Source organism: Gambusia affinis, linkage group LG08, assembly GCF_019740435.1.
Source record: "Gambusia affinis linkage group LG08, SWU_Gaff_1.0, whole genome shotgun sequence".
NCBI classification, from domain to species: Eukaryota; Metazoa; Chordata; class Actinopteri; order Cyprinodontiformes; family Poeciliidae; genus Gambusia; species Gambusia affinis.
The window spans coordinates 12,487,807-12,499,891 of NC_057875.1; the positions used below are offsets into that span (position 1 = coordinate 12,487,807).

General features: G+C 39.8%; 1 protein-coding gene across 1 annotated transcript in view; it reads right to left on the reverse strand.

The window, feature by feature from the left end:
- The window catches only part of wwox (WW domain containing oxidoreductase), a 150,813-nt gene that overhangs the window by 100,015 nt on the left and 38,713 nt on the right, over positions 1–12,085 (reverse strand). Inside the window, exons 6-7 of the mRNA XM_044124166.1 lie at positions 9,746–9,834; positions 3,142–3,327 (exon numbers count right to left, since the gene is read on the reverse strand). Coding sequence (XP_043980101.1) covers positions 3,142–3,327; positions 9,746–9,834 — 275 coding nt within the window. The remainder of the gene's footprint in view (positions 1–3,141; positions 3,328–9,745; positions 9,835–12,085) is intronic.

Sequence of the window (12,085 nt, forward strand, 5' to 3'; positions counted from 1 at the left end):
GGAACTAAGTTTCTGCACATCTCAGGTTTTCAGCGATTGCATTTGTCTTTTTGGTTAATGACCGTATCCTCTCACCTGCATATATTTCTGCATATATTTCTGTCAGAAATATAATAATGGGGGCGTGCTCCGGTGGCGTAGAGGCTAGCGCGCCCCACGTTTGGAGGCCCTCAGTTCTCGACGCGGCCGTCGCGGGTTCGATTCCCGGACCCGACGACATTTGCCGCATGTCATTCCCCCTTTCCTGTCAGCCTACTATGATAAAAGGAACACTAGAGCCCACAAAAAGGACCCCTGGTGGGGGAGAAAAAAAAAGAAAAAAGAAATATAATAATGAATAATAAAATTCTGATTCATTACTCAATATTTATTTGTATTTATAACAGTTTTGATTTTGATATTTTACAGATTTGTTTCCAGTTTGAACAGTGCCAGAAAATCCCACCTACATTTCTAGTCTTTCAATTAAATATGAAGTATTTTATGATAAGAAATATAAAACATAATCTTTCTACACATAAAACCTAAACTTTGGTATCACTTGACTCTACGGTAGACGTTGTAGAAGAATCATTCTTAAGATGAGAGTTAATTAAAACTACAAGAAAGTGGTTCTCAAATTTTTATCACACTTACTAATGTGTAAAAGTTTACAGTTTGTCAGACATTTTACAACAGTAGTACAAGTCTTTGATAATTTGTTGAGTTTTCGCAAATCAAGGCAATAAAAGAGTCATGGCTATCTGTGGGAACAGAGTAAATGGCTGAATCTACTGGATGTGCTGCTGCTTGCTTCGGTTTTCACCCTATTTGCCACTAAGTTTCTCTTTTGAGATGTTGATAACGAGGCCAGGTTTAATGAAATTGAACAACTTGGTTTCATTGGCTGTTAGTGCTCATCAGCTTTACACTAAGACAATTGTGTAAATACTAACAGGAGAGACACAATTCACCACCAGTGGTTGTTCTGCCAGAGTTTGAGCATCATGAAGGTAAACAAAACCTGCATATGGTCAATTCCACAGTAAGCCCAAATGGTGAAAAGTGATAAACCATCCAACCATTACTTGAATGTCCATCTTTCCCAATCCTGTCTCTTACAGGTCAGTGATTTACCAGCATACAAGGAGCTTATGGAATACAATATGCTGCCAGGTCAGAGGTCGCACACTATCCATGAGGGGAAGCTAAATGAATGAACGGAAATCCAGCAGAAACTGTAAACACAAACAAAAAAGGAAGCAACTTCAGTGGATGCAATATAGGTCTGGAATGAGGTGTATAGGAGAGAAGATGTGCGATGAGATATTGTCCAAATTTGGTCCTTCTTCTGGTCTAGTTCCGCGTGTAACCAACTCCCTCTGGTCCTGGCTAAGCCCCCTTTGAGGGAGTTAAATCCCCCGCTGATCATCAAGGAGAGGAAAGAAGGTGAAGATAATGTGTTAGGGAAGCAGAAACCGGAAGAGTGTTTGTTACCATGCCTGTCCTGACTTTGGAAATACAATGTCATCCACACGCTGCATAAAATATTTAAAAGTTTTCAAGAAAAGGACAGTTGAACAATTATCTCACACTGAAAAATGTAAAATAAAAATAAAAAAATCCCATCTTTATGTTGAGTGGGTAAAATATGCCACATTAAAAAAGAAGCACCTTTATTGTTAAAATCTTCATGACACACCCTGCTGTTCAACTCACTCACAGTCTGTCCATATAATTTAGGTCCAGGGACTCAGATAAAACAGGAAGAAGGATGTTTTAGTAAAACATTTATGTGCTGATTAGGACATTTGTGTTGCATTAGTCTGCTGTAATAACTAACAATTTTGTGACTTCCTAGAGCGTCTAATATTCATTTACTTAAAACCTCCTGCTATTAAAAAAAACTAAATGGGAATCATTGGGTGTTTCAGGTCTTTCAACATCATTCACCCTCTTCTAGGTGACCCAGCCATATTCTTGGAAGAAAGTTTTTCCAACAGCTTTAGGATTTTTGTGAAATTTGAAGCAGGTGTAGTTAGTTACTACACTGAAAAATGCTACATTGGGAGGACCTGATGAGGACTTCCCAGAGGTTCTGCACTTAAACTCTTGTGAAGGATGAAGAACTTTGCCCTTGTTCTTGCCATCCCCAGAAAAAAAAGGCCCACAATATAGCATGTATTCAGTCCAATAAATGCTGTAGATACTCTCTTCAGGATGTGTTCTATTCTAGAAAGTTTGATACATTTCCCAAGAATGTATCAAACTTTTGCTCCTGTCCTTTCATGCTTTGTAAAACGCAAGTCATATGAGAGCTGCTGTTACAGTAGATCTGCTATAATAACTGTATGTTTCTCAGCTGCACAGGTCACTCTGCAGAGCTCCAATCAATCACCGCTGGCCTGTCCGACTGACTGAAACCAGAATCAATGCTGCACACAGAAAGAGAATGACTCTGAAACACATGGCTCAGGGCTTGGGCTCACCGATCACTGCAAGATATCATGCTTGTGGACTACACAGTTGTGGAGTAGAGTTGTTTAACAAAGGGACAGATGTAAAGAACAATAGATGAGGGGAAAGTAGTGAGAAAGAGAGGGTGAGTGCAGGGGTCAGGCAGAAAGGAGCAGATACTTGATCAAAGTAAATTTTAGCTGATAAGTCCATCCATCAAGCTGATGATACGTTTGATTCATAGTGACAGCAAGGGGAAGGAAATGAGTTTCAGTGACTGAGGCTGTCATGTTTGACAATACACAGTAAGTCTTATCTGTCAAATGTGTCCTGAAAACTAGCCACTGTGGTGGTTATAAGAGCAAGAGCAGAGCTGAAGGGCTGGAGATTAGACAGGGTAGTTTTGGGAGATTACTGCTTAAACTTTATCTGTGAGACTTTACTGCAGCTTTACTGTGAATGCTAGGTTCAATTCCAGCTTCCTCCTGCCACATGTCGATGTGCCTCTGGGCATGGCACTTAACCCCAAATTGCGTATCAGTGTATGAATGGGTGTGTGTTTGTGAGTGCGAATGGGTGAATGTAACTCTAGTGTAAAGCGCTTTGAGTGGTCAAAATGACTGGAAAAGCTCTCTATAAGTTCAGTGCATTTATCATTCCATTTTAGATCTAATATCAGAAGTGTGATCATTGTCTTTGTTTTACCTGTGTGACTCTGAGGATACGACTACAACTCTGGCAGGAGCTGAACGACACAGGACGTCCTGAAGACACTGCACAAGGAGGAAGTGACCAAGATGGCAGATCTGGAAGGTGGACTCAAGGCCATCTTCTGTCAGACTCCAGGGCTGAGTGCACACAGCAGCGTTGCACACCAGAATGTGCAGGGGACTGTGGCAAAAGAAACAAATTTGAGTTGGTTGGCTTTACAGAGACAAAAAAAGAGGCAAAACATAGATCAGAATAAGCTGATACATGAACAAGTTATGACTAGGAAAAGAATGATTATCAAAGTATAAGATAAAGTAAGAATAGTAAGAGAACTGGAAACAAAGAGAGAAATAATGTATTTTTTCTGTTAAAAGCACATATTTTGTCATTTTTGTAACTTTTCTTTTCAAATGTGTTCCTGTTTATAATTGTTTATAACAAAAACAATATTTCTATGTCCAGAGCTACTTAAAAAAGTACAAAAGAACAAAAATAACCAAAAGACACTTGAGAATGCAGCCAAAGAGGCCAAATAAGGACGATCCCAGATACAGAGACCCGACTCTCAGACCAGTGGGTGGTGAGATATTTTTGATGTGTTTACTTTCACAAGTCTTAACCACCCTTTCTATGTGGCACGATCTTCAGGGAATGTAGCTCACTCCCACTGTTTTCTGTGTTAACAATAACCAGCTACAAATCCACTCTACATATTTTATTAGAAAGGTATTTTTTTTGTCAGGAAAACAACTTATTTCCTTTTTACATCAATACAAAGTGATTCCACATGTTCCTATTCAAACATGGTAGTGTCGTTTACTTTTAAAGAGGCATGGTTCCATGGCTTTTGTGTACTTTAAAATTGTACTTTAAAATTATGTATGTACTTTCGAATAAAATAGGAATGCTACTTGTGTTGTATTTGTTTCACATATTTAAGATATTTTAAGTTTGTTGGCTCAAAAATCTGAAATTTGCCCGTTAAAGAAGGTTTTATTGGTCTGCAGAGGAGCATCATTATCAATGATAGGATTATACAGAGGTTTCCAGTGAGTCTCCCCACAATTACTAAACAATTACTGTAGATACTGACTCCAGCTGGCTTGATTCCAAAAGCAGCTACGGATGGAAACTGATTCTTCGATCATTTAAACAAACTCGTGATGGAAGTAAAGTGTTTCGACACAACATCTGCACAGCTACCGTGAGAAACCAAATCCACCAGCACATCGACTGGAGAAGACTAAGCAGATAAAACCAAGTGCTCTCTGAAGTCATGATATTTAAAGCAGCTGATTTTATTCAGCGGCCCACATGTGCTTTGGATTTCCGTTGAGTGGGCGAGCAGATCCACCTCCTCATGTGGCAGAGAAAGGGGATTGGTCAAGGTAGTGAGAGATCCTTGTCGGTGACAGTGACGCTCTAGCGAGCTCAAAAGGCACAGTAACACAGGCGAACAATCCAAACACACCCCACCAATTTTTAATTTCTTCCATTAGAATTAATTATGAGGCCAAAGGCAATTTGTGTACCCTGTGTTTAAGACTGCCTACTGGATTAATTAAAAACTGGATGCTGGAAAATTAATGTGTGAATTGTTATGCCTTTCTATAATGAGCCATCCCATGCTATTACATAGTACTATACTGTACGATCACCTTCAGGCCTCTGAACACACTAGGTTCATTAAAGAGCACAAACCTAGGCAGGAGTCAACTTAGAGAATGCCAACCTCAGCACATATTCAACACACCAGCAGTGAGACATTTAAGCTTTTACCCAAAATATAGCAAGGCAAAGAAGTCTAAACTAAATTGTTTTGAGCTGCAACACACAAGTGAGTACAGTGCATTGGAAAAGTATTCACACCCATAAAACTATCAGCATTTTCTACAGTTACAAGCACAAAGTTTGCCATATTTCATAGGAATTTTATGGGACAGACCAACACAAAGAAGTGAATATCTGTAACGTGAACAACAATTAGTACATGTTTTGCAAATAAGTTTTCAAATACAATTCTGAAAAATGAGGCATCCATCGTTATTCAGATCCCCTCAGTCAACACGTCATAGAACCTCTTTTTGCTGCAATTACAGCTGAATTTCTGTTCGCTGTACACTTCTAGATGCTGACATTTTAGTCTGTTCATATTTGCAAAATAAGTTAAAATCAGTCAGATTTTTAAAGTCTCAGCAGAGGTACTCAACTGGATCTATTTCTGGACTTTGACTGGGCCATTCTGCCACATGAGAGTAATTAATTTACATAAGTATTTCACAATTATTTGCAAAACACTGGTGTTTTTAACTTAACTTTTTTGTTGGGTGTGGGGGAGGTTTAGTATTTACTGACCGTATTTATTTTAAAATCTATAAAGACAAACAAAGTGGTGGATCCTTAAAAGTGACCAAAATCTCCTGAAGTGGTTATTCATCAAAAATAATGAGTTGGGTTTTTTGAAAAGATCGTGCTGAATTTTCAGCTGTGGGCGAGTTTTATTTAGCTGGACTGAGGGCAATAAAAATGAGGGTCGATGTTAGTTTATGAACAAAAAGTCATGACTTGTGGCACACCAGAAATGGAAATAAATTGACCAGTCCCTTTTTGTTTGCCATGCTTCCATTTCTGTTTTACATGACCAACAATTGTCTTGAAAACAGATTCTCTCACCTGAGCTGTGGACCTCTATAGCTCCTCCAGAGATTCATGGGTTTATCAGCTGCTCTAGACAAGTACAAACAGGCATTTAAATGCTTGGTAAGTTGTTGTTTTTGAATGATTCCTTGCATGTCGTTTGTTCTTTAAAGGTTCCACTGGATTTTATTTTAGGGGACTGGAAAAAAATTTATTCAGTCTTTGTGTGAGATTTTGAAAACTATTATATTCCATCTACTTCACAGTTATTCTCTACTTTGTGTCAGTCTAACAAATAAAATACAATTCAGTACAACACACTGAAGTCTATATGGGTTTACAAAGTGTGAGTTGAAGGGCTGTGAATGCTTAATGCTGCAGATAAAATGAAACAGAGCAGTAAAAACTTGTGGTGATTTCAAGGTCTAGTGAGAAAGTGCTATTTGCTTAAAAGATGGCAAAATAAATTTGTTGCTTTTGACTTGACGTTCACTTGACTAACAGAGTATGAAGTACAGTATCATTGTGCAAAACAAGGCAAAACTCTTGGCTCAGTCCCCAGTGTGCTCACAAGGGGCTTCACACTAATGCCATGGGCTTGAACTCCTGACCCAAGTTTTCAACCCCTAAAGCATTTACTGTAAACTAATCCCTTTTCCAGTAACTCCTCTTAGGAATTCAAATGCTGTGACCTTGACCTGCAAAGACAAAGGGACAAAACAGAGTCTGTCACTCAGAGAAGATCACAAATTTCTAATCAAAAACTCAGATAACCAACTTTTCTCTGGCCAGTACAGAGCTTCCCCCCCCACACACAGTGCTTAAATGTGGCTCTGGGGAATCTGCTTGTAATGTAAAAGGCCTGTTAATTCAACTGCCCACCAGTTAGTCCCTCTCTCATAAGCGCAGGTCTAATGAATGTCTTTAATAGGCCTATTGCAGCATACCACAGTCCCTCTCTCCACATTAAGGCTTCACAGAACACCATGTGCCGCGGTGCAATCTCAGCGCTGGTCAAACGAGGGTGTTAACTACCAGACGGGGACACATACGTTTATATATTTACTTTAAATAACCCCCACGGGTGTGACCCCTGACCTCCTCGGTAATGTAGGCCAGCAGGAAGAGATTGCCTGTGTGAGTAAGGTTTGGACAAGCAGTCATTAACACTGGACTTTATTGAAATGAGGAAAACTGGAAACACACATAAAGTAAAGACTCCTTCTGACCCATATTTCTCCCCAAGAACCAGAAGTTAATATTTATAGAGTAAGGAAAAATATAGGCCAAAGTACAGCAAATGTAATTGCAACCGTTTCATAATCGTTGAACCTTGTTAATGTATTTTACTTATTTATTTTACTGGAATTTGATGTTATCTATGAATTAAAGAAAGATTCATAGAACAAACTGACATGTACTGACACGTCTCTGAAATCCAAAGCAAAAATGTAGTACTTATTTGCAGAAAATGACGAATGGTCAAAATAACAAGAAAGTGCAGCATTTTTAGACCTCAAATAGTGCAAAGAAAACAAGTTAATATTTATTTCGAAACAACCATAGTAGTGTTTTAACTCAGGAAGAGTTCAGAAATCAATATTTGGAGAAAGAACCATAAGGTTTTCAATGAGGTTCAGTGCAGTGGTCTCTTCATTTTTTTTCCACAGCTGTATGATAAACAGACTCCACCTGTTTGTAATTTAACCTCAAAAATATGTGTAGATATCCTGAGAAGGTCTCATGGGTTTGTAGCACATTGGTGAACAAACAGCATCATGAACACAGATGTCAGGTCAATGGGTAACGTGTTGACTTCACAGGCCGGGATAAATGTCAACACCTTTCAATATTTTCATTGTTAAAATAAGAATAACTGTACATCCTTTTTTGTTCTCTTAATCATTCACTGCTGTGTTGGTCAATCATATAGAATCCCCAAAAAATCCATTTGAGCTTTCAAGCAGTAGGGAGACTTTTTCAAGGCATCAAAAATAAAAGTAGAGAAAATGAATGCAGGTGAGCACACATAGCTTGTGTTAATTACGAGCTGCAGAAGCAGAAGTTGTACTAAGCGTTTATGTCAGCAGCGTCCTTCATCAATTACATCCCAATGAAATCGCACTGCATTCAACAATATCAATATCCAGGTAATTTCATTTCAAAGGACAGGCAATTAAAGCAGAATTGGGGTCAATGGAACACAAAGCAGCATGAAAGCCACTGACTGGAGCGCTTAAAAGCAAGAGAGTGAGAAACGAGGCAACGCAAAGAAAAAGACTCTGATTACATTTCACCTGTCAATGACACGCTGTAGGAGCATTATTGTGTACTCGTGTCCGCATGCAAACAGTGCGCGCACAGTTGTCTGAGCGTGCACGTATGCTCACGCATGTGGCCACTGTGTTTGCGGCTCCGCCGTGTGTTATGCCTGAAGACATACGTGCAGTAATAGAGTGTTGGTGGAGTCAGACAGCTGCCCAGTGCCATTCACAGCTCAGAGCTCCCAGCCTCCACTCTGCTCTGTTCGCCTTCTGATGAGAATTAATGTACTCTGACGTCCCCTGGGAGTCCCCCACTCCCCACCTCCCATCCAACAGCATGGCTAATGAAGAAATACAACCTTGCCAAAATACTGAGGTAAAGAGAGACTGAGAGACAACATGAGAAACAGAAAGAGAGAAAACTGGCAGCAGACAGATAATTTGAACACAGCGAAATGAAAGGGATGATAGCAAATGTATGATTTAAGCTGTTATAAGGAGATGCAAATACATTTGTTAAGAAGTTGGAATAAAAGTATATAACACAGATCGAAGACCGCAACCATGGAGTTTGGTCATGACCCAAGACGTGTGCCCTGGACGGCCATACCCTGCCCCAGGGCTGCTACGGGCGATGGCTGCCCTGCCTCTCCCCAAGGGGCTCCCTTGACACCAACAGCCCTTCCCAGACACACAAACACACACACGCTCTTTCGTCCTACAGAGACCTGCAGGTGGATGAGCAGCACAGATAACTGTATTCACGACCCCAAAATAGCAACGGAACGCCTGCTTGCCGGATGTGAGACGCAAGGAGTAAAAGCTGACCATGACAAAATGAGCGATGGAAAGCATTCAACCAATGTCAAGTAATTTGACACAAATACACACACTCACTCTTGGGGTTATGTCCATATGGTGTCTATCAGTAAAGTTCAGGATGTCCCTTAAGTACACCAGATTTAGATACACTGTTTATGTCCTTAATACATTAACATGGATTAGTTATTCCTCTAAGTCCAGAACTACTGAGGAAAAACTTCTACATCTGATTTGCTGGACTCTGAACCACAATTCTGAAATACTGTAATTATTTGGGGCCAAATGTAAGCAAAAGTCAGACCCTAAAATAACAGAAATTAATAAAGAAATTATTAATATTGTCTTTCCTTACACAAGTACTCATTTTTCTTAAATTTAACTTTGATTAATTATATTGAGATTTTATGATAGACTAGGAAAGTGTCGTACCTAAACATCGTTTGTTGCAAGTTTCTTTTTTTTTTTTCAAAATTAAAATATAAAATTTACATTCAACCCCTTTCACCCCGACACCCTAAATGCAATTCAAAGCAATCAATACTGGCTTAAAAAATAATATTTAAAGCTTGAACAATTCAGAGAGTTTTGTTCAATCTGTCATCCCCGTGAGAACGAATGGAGCTAAAAACAGGATAATCTTTAAAGTAATCTGCAAAAGACTTATATACATATGGATAACATATTCTTTTTCTTCCACCTCACAATCACAATGGTTCATTGTGTTCAGGTATCACTTAAAATACACAGAGATTTGTAGCTATAAATTAGTAAAATGTGGAAGGTTCAACAGATATAAATACTTTTGTAAGGCAAAGTATCTATATTTTTGCAAGAATATGAAGATTTCAGAAACAAATATGTATGTTTATACTCACAGCTTCTTGGCCTTGAAAGATTCTGCAAACTCCCTGACACTGCGGAGAGAAGCCAGGTTACACATCATGGCCTCTACTCTTGCTTTGTGCTGTTGAGAGAAAAAAAATATTCATAATTGCAAAATAAAAGAGAAAGAAAAAATACAACAGAATGTTTGAAAAGATTCATTTTGTCATTACTGTCAATGTAAAAACTAAAAGTTTAGAAGTTAAAAAGGAACAAAACAAGATTCTGTTAAATAATTCAGCTGAATGTGAGAATTAAAATATACTACATTTTGAGTGTATGTATGTGAAAGACAGACATGCTGTATAAGAGTTTTTCTTCTTCCCACTCATCTTTTATGTCATGATTTTTGGAGATTATGTGAACTGAACTAGTCAAATGAAACAGAAACGTAAGTTGCTGTGAGTGATTTCACGTTGCCATTTCTTCTGTTTGCTTGAAACCACTGTACCAAACTATGGTGTTTCTAAGCAGACCTCAAAGACTTAAGGAACTCTGTACATATAGCCCATGTGTGCGTCAGCGTGTGTGTGCACGTGGGCGTGTGTGTGTGGCCCGTCTTATGCCATATGTTGGGAGACAGGCTGAGGAAAGGAGTGGAGAAGAGAAAGATAAATGACTTAAGAAATGAATGCATAGCTGCATTTACACACTGGAGAAGACAAGCTAAATATTCATCATCCTCTCTATCACAGTGTAGCGCTCCGCTGCAGGCCAGAGGCCTCAGCTGAGACACATGCAGGCCTGCAGGGCCACATCTCTTTAAAAACAGCAGAAAACCATGTTTGTCAATGTGTCAACAGAGATCCTCTTTTCTCTTGTCCTTTCCACCTTGCTTTGTTTATATCAATACAAGCATTTACTAAACAGGCCAAGTTCAAGGAAGCTCACATGGGACCTTGACATGTGTTAGCAGTAGAGCACGTAGCATGAAGTGAAACTGAGCATCCCGCGCACTCTGCTCTCAGAGTTCTACTCTTTCCTGCGCAGCGCTCCAAATCCCTGAGGAACGGCATCAGCTCGCATAACACCCGGAAGAGAAACTCGGCTCCCAACCCTGCCACCAGCGGCATCACCGCTGCTTTGCTGTCAGCCTTTTTTTTTTTTTCTTTTTTTTTTCCACAGATATGAGCTCCTGTGTGTGACCATCACTTGGGAATGTCTCCCTGCAAAGCTAAGCATACATGACACTCCCAGCAAGGACGTTCCACGGAGCAGTGAGCAAAACGAAAACAACAAAGGGTTAAGAAATAGGATTCTTCAGGCATTTTACTGACACCTTAACTGCCCCGGGGCGTATTCAAACATGCATACACAGGCGTACGCACACACCCCCACGTGCACACAACAAATGCAATGTTGTGACTCAAGGGTAAAACCATGCCATCACACCATTAGCTATGCTTGAATTATTCTCTTGATGCCACTCTATACCATTATACGGATGCTATTACAGAACATTAAAGGGCTGATTATGACTATTATAGATATGATTATAGGGTACCTGCTTATATGATCCACACACAGCAGTAATCACAGGTGAGAGGAGACAACTGTCTAATTTAATGACTTACAAGAGCAATATGCATTTATACTTCGTGTCACTTTCACATGGGCCACAAACTCAAGGGAAAGGGGGTTATTTTATAAAAGAGAAAATATTGTTTGTTTATAATTATGTATTTTAACCATGTGATGTTGACTACGTCACATTAAGAAACTTTTTGGCATAGGAGCGCGCAAAAGTTCTCCAAACAAGGTCAGGACATGCACGCTGTTTGATAATTAACAGGTGACTGGGAAGGCCTCCTCAACAGGAAAGCTCTTCATGAGTGCATGGCCAGCAGAGAAGATGAGAGCAGGTGTCAGCTTGACGAACATCTCTCCTCTGGAGATGTGGTAGAAAAAAAAAAAGAAGAAATGGGAGAACGAAGGAAGGATAGAGGGAGGATTTTAGGGGGTCCACTGGAGCAAATCCAGCAGGAAGAAGGTGAGCAGCCTGTTTGCCCGCCTGCCTACCCTCCCCCTGCAGACGGAAGTCTTGCGAAGAAAATAAAGTTTATTGCCTGGAAAGAAGAGGGGGGAGCATGTAGAAAGCATTAAAGCTATGGAGGTGAACAATTAGACAGATGGCCAGGTTCTGGAAGGAGAAGGAGGAAAAAAAAAGGATAGAAAAAGACAGGCAGATCACAGAGATACAATCGTTCAGGGTTTTTATGAGGACCCTGACAACTTCTCTTCCCTTCAAGGACGAAAGACAGAAGCAAGGGACAGCGATGTCTCTCTGGGTAACTCCCTCAGGGAACCGCAGGAACCGGCTTTAGTCCACAGAG